Source organism: Harpia harpyja, chromosome 4, assembly GCF_026419915.1.
Source record: "Harpia harpyja isolate bHarHar1 chromosome 4, bHarHar1 primary haplotype, whole genome shotgun sequence".
NCBI classification, from domain to species: domain Eukaryota; kingdom Metazoa; phylum Chordata; class Aves; order Accipitriformes; family Accipitridae; genus Harpia; species Harpia harpyja.
In genome coordinates, this window is record NC_068943.1 from 59480835 (window position 1) to 59502881 (window position 22047).

Genomic DNA, 22047 nt, shown 5'->3' on the forward strand with positions numbered 1-22047 from the left:
TCTGAGAATATCTCAAGTACTTGTAGGATAGCATTTTTTTGCCTTATGTTTGGCACTGGAAATGTTTCCACCATTAACTTTAATCAGATGTAGATCAGGTCAGCATAATGGCTAAATCAGCTTGGCCTTCACCAGGATCAGGGAATCTGTAGTGCAAGAAGATCATTTGGATTCAACTTTGCCTTCCTCTTTTCTCCTTTGAGATGGAAGAGATTGTGAGCATTGCTTAAATTTGGTGGGGGTTTTTTATATTGATAGATTAAATCTTGAGTAGCACCATGCTGCTGTGATGACCATCTGAACATGCTGGCTTTTCTTTTAGCTACTTCCAGTTTTCTAGTAACTGCATGACACAGGAGTGGTTAGTTCTGAGCATGAACTGCAGAGCCCAGAGTAATCCTAGCCAAAGCAAGGATCCTCAGGTACCATCTCTGCTATAATTCCCCAAGTTGGATAGCTGCAGTTCTCTTCATGAGAGCAAAGACTTCCAAAATTTGGTAGCCCTGCCCCCCTTGAAGTTGGGGGTGGGGAAAGAAAAACTCATGTGCCAATTTGACCTTGTCCTTATAACAGATAATTATAGGCATTAGGAATAGAAAAGATGCCTGATTAAATGGCTCCAGCCACCTGCTAATACAAGATTGTGAAGTAATCCTTGACCATTTTCATATTGAGTTGCCACGATGATGTTCTTCCACTCCTTATGCTACTCAGCTTGCCTAGAAAGCTGTGTCCTATACTTCAGCTTCCTTGCACCCTCTCTCTCTTTTGCTTTGTACCATCTTAAATAGCAGTGATTAAACTTGTCTTTATATTGGTACTGGTGGGTGCTTGAGAGATCCTGCTATCCTACACATCTATTTTGACTTCAGAAATATGAATTTAAGAGCTCCTTATTTTTACATGTGGTTTCAGACCAGTTTGTTCTTCTTGTTTGTGGTATAAAGGGAGCAGATGAAAATGCCAGCTGGGCTAACAGTTCGAGAAACCTGCAGCACTGGCCATTGTAGCTGGCTGTACCCCCGGTGCCATTGGGGCCCCAGGGTAGGTATAAGTAGAGGCTCCAGGGCCAGGCACAACCTGCTCACATGGCACTCTCACCCAGAGTTAGTTTAGGTGAGTCCAAAGGTAATTTTGCTAATTTTGAAGCAAAATCATTAGTAACATAGACCTGAAAGCAGCAGAGAGCTGTAAGCCTGCTTTAAACCGAGCACTGTTCTTGTAGAGAGAGAGTTGCTTCAAGCCGCTCTTTACAGATCAGAAAGGATCGTGGTGACAGTTTCCCTCTGACTGATCCTTTCTCCCTGCAATGGAGAACTGGTTTAGGCTGCAGCCTAAACCAGTCCAAAAATGTCCCACAAAACGTGAATTGCAAGGAAGAGTTTCCACCCAAAGTCAGAGAAGAGGCAGAGGGAGTAAAGTCAGGCTGTAAAGAAGGACTAGAAGGACACAGTAGTAACCAGGTAGATAGTAAACATCTCTGGATGATGCACATCTGTGTGAGAAGGACTGGTGGTGGCATGTGAGGAAAGAAAAAACCGCTGCGGCAATGCAGGAATGTGGAAAGATGCTGTGTAATGGCAAACTTCCCCTATTGAACATTAATTGCTTTCCATGGATACAAAATGCACTTTAAGTGATGAAAGGAGTGGCTGACAAGCAATGCTGTATTCAACAGATATCAGAGAATGCAGTCAAGGTTAATTACCTTCTTTTTAAAAAAAAGTAATGTTTTTTCCTGAAAAGGTGAGCATCTGTCTGAGACAGAATCTTATCTCCAAACTCCTGTTGTCTACTTCAATGAGAAGAGGAGCAAGAAAGGGAATGAAATGGGCCAGTGAGGGGACTTCAGCAGGAGCCATGGTGATTTTTTTTTTCCTGGCATCAGGCATCACCTCTTTGCATCGCTTCCCATGGACTTTCCTCCTGGTTACCTTCAGAAGCACAAGCAACGCCAGGAGCTGCCCACAGCTCCCTCTGGGGCTCTGAGCTTCCCAAGCAGCATCCACAGCCGCTGCTCCTGCTGATGGAGTTTATTTAAATAGGCAGGGAGAAAGTATTTGTGTTTGTGTTGTCCTAAAATTTTTAGGAGAACATTTGCAGAAGGCCGCATATAGTGTAAACTACCTCCATGAGGTTTTAAAAAAGCCCAAACCTCTGGTATTCATGCCACTCTGTAATTGAGGGATACCAATCAGATGAAGGTCTTCCCAGGGAGTGCAAGGAACAGCCTGGGAAGGAAAAACCCGCTGTTTCTACAAGGTTACATTTCCCCTTCGAAAGGGCATACGAAGTGTGGTGTGTCCCCTTTCCAAAACTTTACATTTTCCCTCTAAATTAGTCTCTTCTAATGGTAACGAGTGAAAAGCAAAAGTGTGAGCCCGTCAGTCGGGGTTTTCAGATGCCGATACAGTCACATCGGCTTTTAAGGCCTTTGGGCACCCTCGCCACAGAATGTGCTGGTGGTTATCAGCAAGACTGTGCAGCAAAGCGCTGGAGAGGGTGAGTGACGGGCCGTAAATGCCTATCAGGGAGGACCTGCCCTTATATCTGCTTCAGTGGCTTTATTAGCCACACCTTTCTTGTAAATTGTAAAGTGTCAGTCAGGGTGCTCTGGAGATGGTTAAAACAAGATGTGCTCTAATACCCCAACTTCTTTTATGTCCTAGTGCCTTGAGGTGCATTTAGAAAATGCATGGTTTTATCTCATATTGTAGGATTTAGCATGGAGACATTGAACAGAGCACCGTATAAGCGTCATTAAGAGAGCTCAGCAACAGGATGTCAGTATGCATATTGTGTGTGTATATGTATGTGTGCCTGTGTGTGCAAACCCACAACTTGCATATATATCTACACATCACAATAAAGTTTTAGAATTTGTAGGTTTAAAATAATGTGTTGGTACCTACTGTGTAGCGTATTTTCTATACATTGCACCAGTGTTGCTAATTTTCTATGCAGATGCACACACGCACAGACCCCATAAAAACTTGGCCCTCATTTTATGAAAACTTATCCAAGAAATTCCCAACTTAGTATCCTAATTCTTAAAGCACAAAAAGTATTCTAGAAAAGTCAGTATTTTTAAAGGGACTGAAAAAATATATAAGCATTTTCAATTTTGGTGCATGGAAAGCTAGCTCCTGTTAAACTCTGCAGGTATTAAGCTCATTAATGTCTGAGTAAGTTTAGTCTATACAACCTTCCAGTATGAGTAACATTTTTTTTCCATGAAACCCACTGACTATGAGCACATTAGTCTGGCAGAGGCCAGAAAGCAATACTGTTTTGCCATTTGGGCTTTATTTACAGGTAGTATTCCCATTTTTCCATTATTTGGATTAGGCAACTAACTGGTCCCAAGTTTTTCTTCATTAAAAGAAAAAGAAAAAAACCTCCTTTTAATAAGTGTGTGCTTCACACTTTCAAACTTCAATAGCATAGAATTTTTCACTTGATCAGAAAGCTGATTTAATTTGCTGCTAGGTTAAATGTTAAAGGTTTCAGTCTTATGACCATGAATTCTCAAATTAAATTCAGTGCATTGCTTAAATTTCTAGCTGCAGTGCATTTAGCCTAATTGCTTTGGTAAGTTGGGTGCTTAGTAACTACTACTCTGAATTTTCGTCTTTAAAGGCGAGCAATGAAATAAGCCTGAGGGGCACAGGTGGGCTAGCCTGCTCTTTGGGATTCACCTGTGGGGTCTTTGGATATCTCTTCCAGTCTGACCACACCCTCAGACCATGTCTGACAAGGCTGTTCTGCTGACAAGGGAGAGCATTTAAACACCTGTAGGTTTTAGCTATTTAAGCCCAAATCAGTTTTGAAGCAACAAGAAAGGCTGAGCAAAATGGTTCAGATTTCAGTCAGTTGTCAACTAAATGTGTGCACTGGGCCTTTAAGTATTTGGCCAGACACATCTGGATTGCTTAGCTTTTGTTTTCACCCTTGGAAAGTCAACCGGATAATACCCTGTAGCCAAAGTCTATTCTGTGATGCTATAAGCAGGCTGGGCTGGGCGGTGAGAGGAAGAATTAACCAAAAAAAAGAGTTATATTTATGTATTTCCCGATTTTTGTGAGCCAAGCTATTTGAAGTTATTTTCAGTTTCCTTGCAATGTTAAATATAAAAACCATAGGGACTTAAAATGATCCCACTGATGCAATCTTTAAGGTGGGCTCCTCGCCTTGGGGCTGAGTCGCAATGCAAACAGGGGGGTGGTGGAAGCAATAGAGGAAACTTCCACCAACTGCAGCCGGCAGGGGCAATCCCCGAGTGTGTAGTTTTTTCCTCTTTGTTTACAGCATTTTTAAGGCTTTGAGTTCTCACGCAACATATATGTCATTAAATGGCTGATGCCTCTTTGCACACGTTGTTGTGATGGCCTGCAGCAACCTGAATTAATTGTTTCAGTAGTTGATGGTGGTTACTAGCCATAATTATTATAATTTGCATTTATAAAAACATCTTTCATCTAAGGATCTCAAAATGCTTTTGCGCACATTTAATTAAGCTTCACAACATCCTGTGAGTTAAGTGTCAAGAGTGTTGTTATATCCATTTTTACACAGGTTTCTCCAAGAAAACAAGGTCAGTCTCTAACATGACTGGTATTTGGTTCACATCACACTTGCACAGGACGGAGCAACTAGCACAGCTGCAGGAATTAGGGGTGCTGATCTAGGTCACTTTGCATCTCCCACATAGCTCTTGCTGCTGCCATGCTGTGTGGACCCATGCACTAAGCCACCGCAAACACAGTCAGAGCAACCTCAGCCCTGATTTCCAGTCTGAGATGGCCCTTTCTTTCCCAGGAGCACTCCAGCAGCAGAAGAGTCTTGGGAAGAAAAACAGATAAGCACCCTACATATTGCACAAGATGACATAACCCATCCTGCAAAGATCTGTTCTTTCTATAATTTTCTACCTTAACATTTAAGCCTCTCTTTGCAATCTGCGCACAGCAAAATATTTCTACTGCAGCCAAAGCCAAGAAACTAGCTGCAAGCAACATAAAGTTACCCTTTATCAGTCACTCGCTTGTTCTAGAAGAGGCTGCACGCACTTCATCTCCAGCCCCTACCAGCCTTAGATCCAAACTTATGGGCAATCAACACTTCTGAGGTCTATTAAATCCTAGATTACCACTCGACTATGGTATTTAAAAGTGAGGATCAACTCAAGCAAGATAGACTTGGAACTTGAGGGGACAATGGGAGGAGACAGTTTTCAAAAGCTCATTTCTTTTTCAAACATATGACTATGTTGTTTAAATTGAGCCTGGCTCTCTGTAAGCTCTGTTGATCACCATATTAGCCCTAAGGAAGATAGGTCTAAGTGCTTGCAAATTGAGTAAGAAGTCCTGGGCCATACCTCCATGAGTTCTTTACCATCCCCATCAATTTATAAGGGGTTGTTTACATGTGGCAATGACCAGATTAGCTATTTTGAAAGAACTCTGCCTGTGGATGCACTTATTCCAAAATAAAAGCCACTTTGCTTTTCTAAATTAAGTGGACTTACAGATAGAGCATAATTATTCTGAATAACATGAGAAAGAAAGTAATTTCATTCCTAAGTAGACCATTCAGCAGGAATACTCTGAAATGAGCTGTCTGGCTAATTTCTCATGTTGATGCTTTTTAAGGCACTGACATAGTTGCACAGCCATCAACAACCAATTTTGTTTTCCGTGCATCCTTTTCCCAGAAAGGGTGTGCCAATGCAAGGCGGGAGTTAGGTTGTCTTTGTCAAAGGTCTTGCATACTTCTCTGTCTTTACCTGACATTATTTCTGCTTAACCTAACAGCATGAAATAATTTCTGAAAACATTCCTGCTTTTTCTAACACCAAAAAGCACTGCTGGAGCACAGATGGAAGAGACTTCAATGTGTCCTACTCCACTCATAGGACATACCAGCAGCAACAGCAGAGGCTTTGTCCTAGCCTCTTTGGAGGAGCACCCCAGTGGGGCCCAGGGAAAGTGGGTCCTGCTCCCCAACTTAAGTATATCTGGAGCATCCTTCAGGGACGATATTGCTCATCCCTGATTCTTTTCAGTTCCCCTGAGTCAATGTACAGGATTTATTCTGGTCCGTGTTTCTCTTGTGGTGGAAGGAACACCTGGCAGCCAGAGGAGAAGGTCTGGCACAAGAACATACATCAGAAATGAAAATGTTACCTGATGCTGTCTACTTCACTTTCAGCAGAAATAGAGGACAGTCATTGGGCTAAGCCTGTCTACTGCTGCACAGAAAAGAAAAATGCGGTAGCAACGTGGGGCTTGGGAGGATACAGTGCCATGGCAATCACAGCATCAGGCCCATGGAGGGTTTTTTTCTTGCGGCTACCAGAAAACCTTCAATAACTTCAAATCAGTACTTCTGGGGTCTGTTTCTTTTTTTGGAAGGGGGGAGGTAAAAATTGTGGTTGTGTTACCTCATATTGCAGAAATCAAGACTCGATGGGTACTATATTATCCTTTTTGGACCTCAGTCACTCCCGAAGATTCAAGATGAACTCTGCCTGCCCAGGCACCAGAGTCGGTGCCCCAGGGAATTTCTTCATATCTAAGGGATATGCAGGATGTGTACTCGCATGCCCTTGCTGCCTCTCAACTCCAGCTGTACATGCAGTTTCACTTTAGGAACCTGTACCTCCAGTATTGCAATATCTTTTTCAGTCTCTGTCATCAAGAGTTTAAATACAGTTCAGATCAGTGTAAGTGGCCCAGCTCCAAACAAGGAGAATTGCTGCAATTCGTTATCTTGACAAATTAACTGGTCTGAGGCAATTCCTTTTTGAGAGAGATACAATTAGCTAGCTCTTGAACTCTAGCCTTGCTCCAGTGCTATGGCATAGTTATGCACCTGCTCAAAAAATGTTGATACTACAACTAAGACTTTCCCACCTGTAAATGTAATTTCTGCACTAAGAGCCTTAGTGTTACGCAGCCATGCCTTGCTGTCCTCGTGCCACTCTTGTACCCTGCTGTAGCGTGGGATAACAATGCAGACTTCATTTGTAAAGGACTCTGACCTCAGCTGATTAAAAAAAAGGCTGTCTGAAGACCAAGGTGGTCATCTTGTACAGCCAGGGTCCTTGTCAGAAAACCACCGGAAGGGCCTGGCACAGAGAGTGTTATATCAGAGAGACACATCACCATTTGTCCCATCCTCTGTTTTGAGTACAACTTCCTGGTCCAGTGGAAAAATGCAGCTTTCCTACCCCCAGTCCACTGCGTAGAAAACAGTAGCCCATGCAGACCTGAAACAGAGATTTTCTTTGGAAAAGAAAGCATCCTTCTAATGGTGTTTTCTCCCTGGGATTTAGGCAGGAGTTTCTAGTTGCAATTCCTCAGCCCTTATATACCTGGTGAAAACTGGGTTGACATCAGGTACAGTACCCCCTCCTGATGTGGACTGGAGCTGATGCTCCAGGGAAGACAGAGTGACCGCCAGCCTTGCCCTGGTTTCCCACACCTCCTGGCCTGGAGGAGCAGCTTCCTTCTGCCTCTTTCTACCAAGGAATGAAAATACATCCACAGCTACACATTATTCTTCCAACCCAATATAGGAAGATGCACTTCTCATCCATTTCCCTGTGGAAAGCAACTCCTTCTACCCCTCAGCCATAGCTCACCTGTGGGCATCGTCTTCCCTTGCACAAGATCTCCCAGGTGCTAAAAGATATCCCTTAACCATTTGTCTGAACTACTACCTTTTGGAAACTGGGATAAAGCTGTCCTGCAGAAGGCTTGTGTTTGCCTAGAGCGTCTTTCTATGGACTTGGTGGCAGGGAGTTTCCTTGAGCTCCTCTTTGAACTCCAAGCCTTCAGCATCCAAAACATTTAACCCTCAATTTCTTTCCTGCTTTATCAGTTTGGCCGGCTTCCAGCTGGCAGCATTTATTTGCAGGCTTCCTTTCTGCATCTTGTGTTTGCAGATGTATTTCTCTTTCAATTAACCCCCTGAAATGGTTTTCTTCTCCCCTGAGCCTACCTGCCTCTGGTCTGGCCGGCAGATCTCCCTGCTCTGGATGCCTGAGGGGCGGCAGCTGGGAGCGGAGACGCTTGGTCCTTGGGCTGGAAGTGCCAAGCAGAGGGTGTGCCCAGTACACGGGCGTCACGAAGAGCAGCTGAAGGAACACGCAAGCTCAGCAGCGCTTGCTTTGCCCGTTGTGGGTTGGGGCTTGCAATGCCAGAGGCACTTTTGCCTCTGTGGAGTCTCTAGAGCATCGCTTAAGAATAATCAGGTCTTCCCTGAATGCTTTCACTGAGATGCTCTGGAGCACGCACCCACATTTCCACTGCTGCAGCCTTCACCCCAAACAATGGGAATGTCTCTGCTCACCAGCAGCTTTTGCCCAGCTTTCCTTTAGAACAGGTATTTCTAGGTAGTCACTTAAAATGAAAAAAAAAAAAAAAAGAAAAAAATAAAAGAAAAAAACAAAGACCTGGTCTAAAATACCACTTACCAAACAAAGAAAATGCCTAGTCACCAGGAATGTCCTCCCTCCTGTGCCTGCTGTAATTGCTGAGCAGTAGCAGCCTTAGGTTGCTCATCTTGTCTCTTGGCACTCCAGCTTGTAACATGCATCGGCATCCGAGAGGAGAGCCGCTTGCCCGCTGCCAAGATTATGAGGCAAACTTCACATAGTTTGGGAAACCCGATAAAATCTAGAGGTGCAATATCTCTATTGCTGGGACACTGTTCAAGCCTTTGAAGTGAAAGAGCCTGGAATTGAAGCAAATCCTTGGTTATTCAGTCTCTCTCAGCTGTCAACCCATCACAGCTTGGTACTACCACATCTGGATCACCCCGTAAGACACGCCTTATTTTGTTTAAATTAAATAAGATTGACACTGCTAGGGTAGTTCCTAAGGAACCTGATTACTTAGGCTCCAGGGAGATATAAAATGAACTATTCATCCTATATAGTAGTTAGCTTAATTTTGTGTATGATTCTAGCAGAGCAAATGAGTAGCAGAGATTGAAAGCTCAGCCGGAGCTAGTAAAGACTTGGCATTTCCATTTGCAGAAAGTTTTAAAGCCAGGTTTCACTGCAAGCTGCAGAAGACTGCTAAGTGAAATGTAACTGTCTAGGCTACAAAAAAAAAAAAAAAAAAAAAAAAGAGTTGTTTATAAATGTTTACTACTTCTTTAGTTTTATCACATAAATTTATTTTAATTCTTAAATTTCCTGGCACACCCACTGAAACAGTTTTGCTGCTGCTAATATGCCTAGTATCCAACTAGTGAAATAATGACATGTTATCCTACCATTAATGGTTGCTTCTACTTAGTAGTGATTGAAGTGCCTTATCTTCTCAGGTATCAAATTGTTAAATTACAACACAAATGGGAGATATTCTGATTTACATACCTTTTCCAGCTCTCTCCACAGTAACAGCTGTTCTCAATGAGTTTTAAAAGTACTATAAAAAGAGTATTTTGACAGTTTATATTTGTCAAATGAAAACATGTCAGCACTGGGAATTAACAAAACAACAAAAAAATAATCTAAAAATAAGAAGTCATGGAAAACTAGACCAAAAGAAGCAGAGGAGTTGAGAGTATATTTTTACACACACACACACACACACACACACACACACACACACAAGCAAAGCTGTGTGGTTTCCCTGCAGGAATTTGTTGAAACTGAATGATTTTATTAGAATCTGTTTATTTAGAAAGATGTTTTCAGGAAAACAATTGTAACCAGAAAAAAGAGCTGACCACACTCAAGTCAGCAATGGAAGTTCTCACTAGTATTGATACCAAAAGAATCTTACCCAGTCGCTTTAGAAATACTTTTATGTAATTTGAGAAAACCTGGGGCAGAGTTAAGGTGGAGCAATTTGATAATGCATGAGATCATGCTCAATCTCACAGTCATTTGCCTTAAAAAAAACCAAACCAAACCAGAACAAAAAAAAAATCACAAAAAATTAAAATTAAAAAAAAAGTTAATGCATAATAAAAGGAGATATGAACTTATTCACATGGAAATAGCTATTCAGGTAAAAAAAAGAATTTGTTTAAATGCCTAAAAAAAAAGATTGTTTGGGTTATTACTAAACTATACTGTTTTACAGCACTCGCTGTTCTTAACCATTTGCATTTCTTCACACCCTTGCTTTGTTTCTTTCAGAAAAACTACTGTTTACTTCTTTTTTTTAAAAAACAGCAGTATGTCTGAAGTCTGTGTGGTTCACTGGGAGTTCATTGGGATATATTTGCAACTCCTGAAGCAAAAAACTGGTATTTTATCTTTAGAAGGAGTTACATTTTTTGAACTTATTGAATTTTTCAAAGATCAGCATGAAGAGTTCTGATTAAATGCTTGCTTCAGCATTTTAAAGGCTTCTTGTGTCCCTGTTGCCTAAGGAGGTCGTACATTACGATTGCTCTGTAAACATCAGATTGTACAGAATTGGCTCTGCATACCATGCCGGGCACACAAAGAAGAAGTCAAATGGCTTATCTCTCGGTTATCAACTAGTTTATTTTTCATGCCCAAAAAAGGCTATATTTTTACAAGAGCAGCTGCTACTTTGTAAATAATTTAATGGCTTCTGTTAAGTAGAGCTGTCAATTTTGCAAACAATATTAAAAGAAGATTTTCATTTTGCCACAGGATTGCACACTTTAAATGCATTTTTATCCCTGAAAGTCCAGTGGACGATAGTGGAGAATGGAAACAGCTTCTGATTTGCAAACACAGATCCAAAAGAGAATAGATATGGTTAAATAGTGACACATATATGAGCAGGGAAGGCATGAGAGCTCATCAGGTGCCTATGATGTTCAGAGAGCATCCTGCTCATTAAAGCGTAGGAAAAATTTTAGTGGACTTGTAAAGAAACGTATTTGGCTATTTCAGACAGGCGCTAGACGTAGCAATAGCGGCTATCAGCAGATTTTGGAAATGCAGAACGTGCATTGTACGGCTGTGTGTGGACAACATTATCCTAATATTTATCATGACAAATGGGATTTTGTAGATAAAGATTTTTGGCACAATATAATTCATATTATTGTATCTGATAAATGACTTCAATGATCAAGCAACAATGTTAGCTGTGATACCAACTCTCAGGTTTTTAAAATTCAAATTCAGATTCACATCCCCAGCTTCTAACATGATAAGCAAATACTAGGTTAGAATTAAAACCAGCAAGAGTTTATTGTGCAATAACCCAAAGGAAGATCCCAGATTACCTGAATATGAAATCTTGGGTGCAACTTGTGATACCTCCAATGCTAGCACAAAGTCAAGTCTTTATTAAGCACCAAAGCCTAGCCAGAGCCCTCATCTAGATGTGAGGACCACCACCCTCTCCCAGCTCTATGGCATTGTTGCCAAAATCCTTCCCTTTATAATTAAATGTGGGATATGTTGCCTCTGATTTGGGAAGGGCTGTGTTGTTTAAACAGTGTTCCTTGTGCATTTGTTTTTCCTGCTGTAGCACTTCTCACAGGCAACACAGTCCAATGTCCCACAACAAAAACGTTTCTTTCTTTACTCTACAGCTCATATCTGATGGTTTTGTGGCTTTAAACCACTCCTGGCATCTGATCCTATCGAATGTTCTTCTGCAACACTGCAGCTGTATACCCAGACTAGAATAGGTTCAATCCTTGTGACTTGATTGTGTCAGTTTCAGATATTTAATTTAGATATGAAAGTGCAAAGAAATCTTTTTGCACTCCCATGGGTAAGAACCCCCCTCGTCCCCCAATATTGGCTACAAGTGTGCTTGCATATGACAGACTGCTCTGTTTTCCATGAGGTTCCTATGGATCAGTAGCATTATTTAACAAGGTGTAGCTTTGCTGCATCCACGGCGCAAAAATATCAAAAAGTCAACAGCCATGGTTATAATTGCTCATAGTGTTCATGTATTCGAAATATGCCACACAAGGACTAAATACATCCAGATTGTAGCCCACTCCACATTACAAAACTGCTAGGTCCCACCCAGAGCACATGCATGAGTTACACTGAAGTGATTGACGTGAGAGGGCTGTGATTTATTCAAGTCTGGTTCTCAGCAGGTACGAGAAAATGCAAATTAATAGTATGATGGAAAGAGATCAAGACAAAGCTGACCCAATCCTATTTTGTTTCCTTTCTCAATAAACACTCCTCTCTGGGCATCTCTCAGGGTTTTACGTTTTGAAACGCCACTGCTCCTTGAAGCTAGGTCAGCCTCAGGAGTGATGTCTAAGGAGAAGCCATGATCATCATATATTGGTGAAAATTTGTAACTGTAGGTTATGTAGACCTTAGACATTACTGAGTAGGTGAAAAAAGAAAAAAGAGAAAAAAAAGATTGATTACACCAGCTTGACCTCACACTGTAAGTCTTAGCTTTGAGATTTAGCAAACTAAAAGGTTAAACATTTCCCTCAAAAGCTAAGACCAAGCGAAGAGGGAAGCTCTTCAGGACCAAAGACTCTGTTCGCAGGTGGAAGCATGGCAGTGAGAGCTGTGTTCCCAAGCAGAGGCTGTCAAAGTTTGTCCCACGAGAGGTGTGGTGGATTTTGCCTCCACACACATCAACAAGAATTTTGTTTAAGCCCTTTCCCAGAGTTCTTCATGCATATCAAAAGCAGTTTCTCCTGTGCCTTTGTGAGTTCTCCGTATTGCTCCCCTCCTTCTCTTGGCTGCTCGTTCTGCAACAGGCTCCAAGAAGAGATCTCCAGAGAAACCTACTTTACTTGCCCTTGAGTCGTGTTTCCTAGACGTAGAGCATTGCTTGAACACCTTTTTTCTCCCCTCCTTTTTTTTTCTTTGGATTTTTTATTCCAGGTAGAGGAGAAATTGCACGAGGGCCAGTTTAGCTCCTTTATTTATTGTAACGTGGTGTGCATGCTTGGAGGTGTGTTGCCCCTGACCAAGTTGGTTGTTTTCAGTGATTCCCCATGTTGCTCCATGTGTGGCAAACGGCAGCCCAGATGGAGAATATCAGTTACCTGAAAAAGCCAAATTGGTTGCCACACTTCACCCTCTCTCGCACCACAGATGCTAATAATATTTAGGTAGCATGAAGAGTAGAAATGGTCTGCAGCAATCTTAACAGCATTCGCTTTTTAGGACTCGGAGATTCAGAAATGCTTACAAGTAGATTTGCCCTCCTAAGCTGGTGAGCATTCTGGGTCTCTGGCCAAAATGTAAACTAGCAGTATGGCAATGCTCGCAAGAGCATTATATTCTTCGTGCTGCCCATGGTGTTGCCATGGGTATCATGCAGATTAGCTTATACAGGAGCTGGGAAGGCAGAGAACAAGGGGAGAAAAACAGGATTAAAATAGAAAAAATGCAAAAGGGTCTTACAATTTTGAGAAAAATCTTTTAAAGTCTTTATCTGTAACAGGATTTTTTTTCCTTAATCCAAACTCTGCTAGCCTGGGGTTTGATTATATTTTTTATTTATTTATTTTAAGTCTCACACCTAGAATATGCAATTCCTCCTCTATATTTTTTGGTGGCTCAGGTATTTTCAAACAATTTCCTTCCCCAAAGGGCTCAGACTGGAACTTGGGAATTGGAAGGCTCTCCTTCACCTACCTGAAGACTTCAGGTCTTGGTTGTGAACCAAAATATTTTGAAACAAAGCTAAGGAAAGTCTTTATTTTTAAAGGAAGGAGTTACACATACCCTTGTGGGGGAAGAGTCACACTGGTAAGACTTGGATCTGTATGGCAACAGTGAAATACTCACACACAGCAGCCTTTGGCAGCCAGCTAGACCTTCTGTAGTTGACAATTTAGAGAAGGCATTTCCTCCTTGCTAACTAAAGCCAACATACACTCACTCCCTCCCTTCCAAAAACACTTGGACGTGTTATTGTTGCTGGTTGTTAGCTACTTGGCCTCCTTTTCAAGGGGAAAAGTCAAGGGTGAAAGCTGTATAAGCATATAGTTTTCCATTTGACTTGATCCGTTACAAAGAGAGGACACCTTTGTCCTTATTGACATCTAAGGCAAACAGTCGGCAACTTGTTTGGTACTTTGACATTAACTAAGCCTGATATCTTATCTTGATTCATCTTAACAGAACTTCTGGGGCCATCAGACGAAGAAGACCCATCTCACGAAGCTTTCATTGACCGAACTTCAGAACAGGGAGGAAAGCGTGACCCGCCTGCTCCTGGTCCAGCCATCGGACCGTCAGCCCAGAGCTGGTCCTGCAGGTGAGCAGCACAGGAAAGGGCACCCAGGCAACTTGTGTGTCTGTCAAAGATGTTTCATAAGGCCAAGGAAAATCCTGTATTTCCGTAACAGAAAATGGAAGGGAAGGGAGAAAAATTAACTAAAATACTTCTGAAATGTATGTTTGATATTCTGACCTTTCCTGACAACCTCAGTTGTCATCTGCATCATGACTGTAAACACAATAAAACATTAAGACACGAAGCAGGAACTAAGTAAAACTTGGAAGCCAAAAGGACATGGCATGGACACAACGCAATCTCCAGAAACATAGACAGTTTTTGAGCATTTAATACGCACTAGCACAACCATTTTCGAATTAAACCATTTGGGCAAATGCAGCCTTCCTTGATGAATGTGCAGAAGAGAGAAATACAGCAATGAAAATGCAGCAAATTAACAGTTACAGGTGGCAAACAGAACTTTTAAAAACCTAACATGATCTTTACAGATTTCTGTAAGCTCATCACTAGCCTGTGATCAAAATCCCTGGGATGATCTTTTGAGAGTGCCCTTCTTCCAAAGTTGATTAAAACCTGAAACTTACCTATTATGAGAGAAACAACAGGTCTGATGACTGGGGTTTTTTTCAATGCTTTTGTTGCTAGTGAAGCAGCACACCACCTTGCAACGGATGAAATTAGAATGAAACAGCTTTTCTGCAAGGATTAAAAAAAACATTTATTTCTCTTATTTTTCTTCATGCATTCTTGATAGAAATGAAACAATTGCTTGTTCCCAGTGAGTCTACAGATGCACTTATTTTTATTTTCTATGCCTACTGTATGTGGGAACATTTTTAGTAAATCTAGTGTGAGTACAACATTGAACTTCCACATTGACAAATCATCCCAACCATTTGTATATAACTATGTTGAACACTCTTCATGTGGGCAAGAAACACATTTCTTTCTCCTTCTGGAAATCTGTATATTACCTAGTTTTCTGTCTTTCCTCACATAAAGAGATTGGGCTTTTGCAGTATTGGATATAATATCTATTATACCAGCTGCACACCACTAGTGAAATATTTATTTTGTACATAGCCTACAACTTTTAGGATACAGAACACTGCCTAAAGCTTTCAGAGCTATCTCATGGATTTGGAGATGGGGCCTGCTTTTAAAAATACAGTGCATAATTATTCTGTCCTAACTTTCAGGATGGAGATAGCACCGTATTGATATGGCCAAATAATAAAGACAGTAAGATCATGCTGGAGACTATATTTACAGAGGACTTTCCAAGTGCTCCAATAAAAGGAGCTTCTTTAACAGAGCACTAGAGCAGAGACTAATCCCAACATGCCTCTGATCCCAAGGTATAAACACGCTATCCTCCCTTCAGCTCACCTTTTCCCTTTTGGAGGTTGATATGACTCACATGTCTCTGGCAGTCCCACATCTGCCTTCATCAGGCATCTTGGGAGAGAGACTGCAGAGTTCAACTTTACTCCTACTCCTGGGCTCCCTGGCTTGACCGTGTTCGCCTGCACCTGCCCAGGTGGGCCACCAAAAGTTGCTGAGCCTTATGAGTGGCTCCTTGCAATCGCTGGAGCTGCATAAACTGCTGGGATTTCCTGAGGCTTTTGTTTGCCTCTTGCCGGATTGGTGAGTATAAAGCAAGCTCCCCACCCACGCGATCAGCTCCTCCGTCTGCTGACACCCAGTGCTTGCAGCTGACCTCCTGCAAGAGAGGCTGGTGGTTTTGGTGGCCTCTTGCAGAGCTGTGGAAGAAAACTTCTCACAGCCCCCCTGGCTAGCCACAGCAGCTTGAAGCCTGCCAACATGAATTTGAGTTTTAAAGGCACTCCCTGTGACAACGCCAGCTGGCTGGGAAGGTCACCTGCTGAGGCACAGGTGACTCCAACAACCTCTTCTCTGTGCATAAAAAAACCCACAGATGGTTACAAGCACGTAACTGTGGCTTGCGTTTTGCCTCCAGTTTCACAGAGTTTGTTTTCTATAATACGTCTGCTGCCAAGTCTGCATCAGACTTCTTCATGTGAAGAGATTTGTATAAAGAAAGAAAGGTTTTCAGTGTTAGAAGCCTACATAAACACGGACATTCTCAGTTCTGCAGTCATTGTAATGTTTCATCTCTCTGGCCAAGATACTCCAGCATTACTAGAGATTTGGCTGCCTAATCTGAGACATGAGCAGAGGACACAGTTTATAATGGGTAGATGGTTACGCAACACGTGAGGAAATTTCTTTAAATCAATCCAACATGTGAACCCAAAATTAAATCATATTTGCTTTCTGCTGCCTCAGTGAATTCACTCAAAAAATGGCGACAACACCTTACTAAAACGCAGTGAAGTTTATGAAATCGCAGCTGTATAGTGCTTGCAGCTGAGCGTCTTAGTAGTGCACAGCAACATTATTATTCTAACTGATTTCCACATCACAAATTCATATCTGACATTTCCACTGTCCACTTCTTCCCAGCCTCCAACCACTACCTGCAGTTTCAAAATCAATAATCAGGACACATTCTCTCTCCTGTAAAGGCCCTTTGTCATTCCTTAGCTTGGTCATTTTTTGTTTCATTATTGACTTTCTCCATTTCTCATGCTGTTTAACACTAGTCTTCAGTGTTTATGTATTCTGCTCACCAGTGAGATAAATGTACGTCTTGAATCATTTCCTATTTACTTCTGAAGTCTTTCCCCTCAAGAAAAACAGAAGAAGAAAATTCCATTTTTGTAATAGATTTACTACTCTTCTTTGTTGCCTAACCCCATGCACAATACAGCCTCCTGTCTTGGCCAAGTCACTTCAGCCATGCTTTATATGTATTATTGTAGGCAACTTGTTGATTTATCTCCTCAGCATCATTCAAATCCTTGAGATACTGTCTCTGAGGACTTGATTGTAGTCTGGGGAACAAGGTTAGCCTTTAACTTTTGCTTGCTGCATCCCCTGCATGTTGGCATACCATGACTTCCTGCAGCAAATGCCTTTGCTGGTGATATGACAAGAGCCAGCTCAGATCTGGGCTCTGGAGTGTTGCTCCAAGTTTAATGTGAGGGAATGTACTGCTGCTCTCTTTCTGACCTTCCAAATGCTCGCCACTGCCAATGGTTCATTTCTGTTGTTATCCTGCACAAGTCCTCGCTGGGTTACAGACCTGAGCTGAAGCAAACTTGAAGTTGGATCTAACTGAACAGTTGAATCTGGTTTGAGAAGACCATTGGGCCAGATCACCTCCAGAGCTCCCTTCCAACCTAAAATCAATCTGTTCTTTGCAAGTTGAGCATCAGTGTTCAGTGTCATTAATCTTGCAATAAAACCCCCATAACCTCATCTGTACAAGTTAATTGGAAGTCACACAAAGCCAGTAGCACTGCTCGTGCACTTGGCCTGCATGAATTCAAGTATTCCCAGGCTCTGCTATCTTCTGGGTAGCAGTGGTTCCCTTAATCTTTGTAAGACACCATGACGGGACTTTGCAGATGTTCAGCAAGAGTATTCACGACTGCTCTTTCTTCTTTCACAGAGTCTTTTGTTGTCTGCCTTGGCTTTACATCTTTGTACCAACTAGTCACACCAAACCCATGAAATCAATTAACCTACATATTACTGCATTTCTAACACTACCACCCCTGTCAGACCCAGATAATGTCCCAAATCTGCATCTCACCCAAGTTTCTGGAAGCTCATCTCCAGCACATACCCAGACTTCTTTCTTTCTTGTATTTCAACTTTGACAGAACCTTTGTTTTGGGACCCCTGAGGCATATTTCATGAATTACACCTAGGCAGAAGCCCTGGGCAAGGGCCTTGTGAAGACTAGCAGAAAACGTTTCTGTTTAACTTACTTAATAAACCTTGTTACTGATGCCCTTCAGGGACCCTGACATCTGCATATATGTAACAGAAGCCCAGTTTTCAGGCTGCATGATTAACAAATCACTTCAATTAACTCTTCACGTCATCATCTCCTTAGCCTAGAAACAAAAGCCATAGCCTGGGATGGAGACAGGGACAGAAAAGCTTGGAACCAAAATAATCATTCATAAAATAGTCTCAAGGGTTTATTTCTTGGAGAACTTATTCTAGGCAAAGTCTGGCTTTTCTTCTTGGCTTGACAGTCAGAAAGCAGAGAACTTAGTTTGAAACTAAAATATGTTTTACAGACAGAGAAAATTGTCTTACCTCCATGACATTTTATGAAAGTAGCAATAGTGTGGCTGTCAGAGGAGAACTGCAGTCAACTTTCCAAACTATGCACACACACACAGAATAAGTTATGGGCGATAAAGATTTCAGGACAACACTCCAGACAGAGTCATTTTGTTTGCTGCATGATTTCTTTCACTCTAACACGAACAGGACAGTTAAATACCACCAACAATGCACAGTCCAGTGCATAATTTTACAAGACAAAGCTCTCATCTCTGGCTTACATTTGCTATTGGCCATTGCCATTCTCTCCTTCCAAGTGTCAGATATGTTATAATCTAGCAGTTCTTGTCCTCTCATTATTCTTGTTATCTATTTATGGAAACGTTTTGATCAGCATAACCTTTTTGCTGCCTGTAAATGAGGAAAATATTTTCAGAAGGTATGGACGCTGTTGTTCAGAGGACCAAGGTAGCATACTGATCCTCTTGGCAACGCGTTAAAGGAACTGACTGGCTCCCTGTGGGACAGCTTTTTTCTGGATGAGTCAACTAGTGAGTGCCTGTGACCACGCCAGAGTTTGGCACATAAGAGTCAGCACAGAGCTATGGCTGCACTCGCTCCTCTGCCATTGGCATTGGTAACTGCAGTATGGATTTCCTCCTCATCAGTGTGTCATTCTGTTTCCTTACCATAATGCAGTGTGGGTTTAAATACCTTGCATTTGTTGGTAGAGTCAGGATGTGTGTGAAGCTGGGTTGGAGGTTTTTTTAGCTTATTATCCATCTAACTTGTCCCCAACCCCCAAACCAGAACTATTCCTATTTTAATTAGGATATCTCTTATTTTAATACCAGTGATTAGGATAGAAGGCAAAAGTATATGTCATCACAGTGGTTTTTTTATCATAAAACTTTCCTGTTGCTTATGTACTTAAAAATAAACGCTTTTCTACTTCTCAACAAGGCTTTTATTTAAGCTCAGAAGCATGTTTGTATATTTTGAATCTGTAGCATCACTGATCAAACCTCAGGAAGCATTAAGAGAAAACTGCATGACAGTCTTTCATATCTGTATATGTTGGTTATTAAATCAGTGTAAAGAGAGAATTAGAGTTATCCCACTGCATCCTTTTTTGTGTGTCACATAATAAAAAAAAACATTAAATGGATTTCCTACTCTTACTCCACTGTTTCATGCAATTAAACAAAATAAGCATTCATCACTATTATGGCACTTCTGTTTGTTCTTCCACCATCAATTATCTTTTTCAAAAGTCCTCTTTAACCAGGAAGCAAACCTGGTCTTAAAATAGCAGGAATATAGGCCGAGAAATACAGTCTGCCACAGGTCCCGGCGTAATCCTACAAGCTGCTCTATCTGTCCTAGCAATTTTCAGTTCCAAAGTAACTCTATTAAGAGGCGTGCTGTGGGGATGTGGCAATGTGGTGTAGGAAATTCATCGCAGAAGTGGGATCTGGCAGCTCAGCAGTGCCAATCCTGCCCCGTTGCTGCAGCCTCCCGTCTCATTCTTTGCCATTGCTTAGTCCCAGTGAAGGCAACAGGAGCTTCACGTGCATCGAGAATGTGACAGTGGGCAAATATGCGTGGCTCTGTGCAGAGTTGCACTCTCAATTTCTACATCTGTAAAACGGAGATAATACGTTACCAACTTCAAAGGGGTGTTGGGCAAATTAATTAGTCAGTGTGCGTACAGCACCTTGAAAATACAAAATTAACTCTTATTAGCCCATAAGTACTCGAGATGCATCGAGGTATGCTCTGTGGCCTCTTGATTCCAGACAAAGGTCCTCTTGATTAAATTAGATTGCTAACGTATTAACACGTTAGCACACTTGAAGAAAGAAAAGTTTGAAAAAGCAATTTGGCTTCGTCACATGAGTAGCGTGTATACTTAATGGAAATTTTTCCAGCATTCACAAAACAAAGAAAAATCAATAAAATGTCTGCCAACTGTTCCACTGAAAACATTTTATAATCTATAGCGCCGAGAATCCCCAGCCAAGATAAACCAGTGTTGCTGACAGAAAATACTGACAATTATTTTACATTGATTCAACTTGGCCCGGCCCAGACTGACCTTGTTTATTCATTTCAGTCTCTTAATTCATATTAACTTGGCATCAAATTAGGACATGTGGCATGTGGGCTAAAGACCCATTTCTGTATCTTAGACTCAGATAAATGTAGTGCATTGAGTACTTCCAGTGCCTTGAGCTCTTAGGTAGATTTATATGCATTAGACAGAACTGGTTAAGTTCCTTTTATCCCCGCTGGGCTTTTCATGTCTGTTGACTGTAAAACTAGAAGCTCGGTAGAGGTAACATCTTCTTCTAAGCCTTTGGATATACATGAAATCCTCCCAGTACTGGTCAATTTTAAAGACACATCCAAAGAGGATGGAGGGTTTTAAGCTCTTTTAAAACATAAAAATAGAAGGGTTATGGCAATTTGGCAGCCAAAAAAGCAATTTGCAGGTCTCAGCAGAATCCGAGGCTGTGTGTAAGAAAGCTGATCAAGACACTACAGAGGAGATAATGGGGTCGAAGAGCAGAAGAATCCCTCCGTTTTTGCAGCCAGCATAATCTGGTCTCCAATGAAGTTTCTTAGTTTCTTTTGCTGAACCAATAAAGCTTAGCGTGATGGGAGAGTTGCATTACTGCAGCTTAAAAATGTCTCGGGAAAGCTGATGAGGAGAGTTGCTTTTAGTTGCTTTACAGATGCCCAGCTGCTTGCATAGCTATCGCCCAACTGGTAGTGTGAAGACAAAGGTACAGGGAAAATCTGAGCTTTTTCTTTAATTATTTAGGTTCTCATCAGTAATAAAGGGCTTTTTATGCCTGGAATGTATTATTTGTATTATCAAAGCCAAGCGAGATTTCGCACTGTGGCAGTTAACAAATTGGGTACCACGCAAAAACGTTCACATTTTCATTCTCACAACTACACTGCTGTCATATCTGAAAGCCACCCTTGAATAAAACACTACTTGAGTCAAACACGACTACATCCACAGAGGAGGAAAAGCCACCCAAGTGAGGACAATCCCCCCAAAGGGGTTCCCAGTTGGCCTGGCATGAGAGGCTTGGTTTATTTTCCCTGTTCAACTCATTCTTGCCGAAGGCAATGCTCCCTTGGACTTCGCTGGGCACTTGGCAGTTTGCGTACGGCAGGACGAGCAGTGAGTCGGCAAGCCAGGATAGCACAAGATGACCTCCAAATTTCTAGTTCCACTGCCTTGGGAATGGATTGCCTTGCCACACACCTACGTAAGCAGAGATTAATGACGAGTGAAGAAACCGAGACTAGCAAAACAAAAAAAAAAACACAAAAAAAGAAAAAAATATCCATCTGCATTTTCCATAACACATAGCTGGTGTTCTCTTCCCTGCAGCTCCTTTGCAGCTTGGATTTCAGTGATGGAAATGGTGTGGGAACAGGGTTTAACTGCAAAAATCACAGAAAATCAGCACTGCCTTTTGGGTCTGACATCCTCCTCTCCCGGCATCCGCCCGACCACCTCTATGCAGGGCTGCCACAGTGCCAGGCACCTGCTACATGTGTTGCACATCCCCAGCCTGTCCTGCTTAACAAAACTTTAATTGCTCCAGAAAACACCAGCTTTACACCGCATCTTTGAATGACAGGATGGTGCTGGAGCGACTGCACGGCC

At 41.8% G+C, this 22047-nt stretch overlaps 1 protein-coding gene across 2 annotated transcripts in view; it reads left to right on the plus strand.

Annotated features, from left to right (window-relative positions):
- WDPCP (WD repeat containing planar cell polarity effector) overlaps positions 1-22047 on the plus strand; it is a 161292-nt gene that overhangs the window by 130067 nt on the left and 9178 nt on the right. For both annotated transcript variants that reach the window (XM_052784223.1, XM_052784226.1), the window contains exon 16: positions 14072-14207. In XM_052784223.1, coding sequence (XP_052640183.1) covers positions 14072-14207 — 136 coding nt within the window. The remainder of the gene's footprint in view (positions 1-14071; positions 14208-22047) is intronic.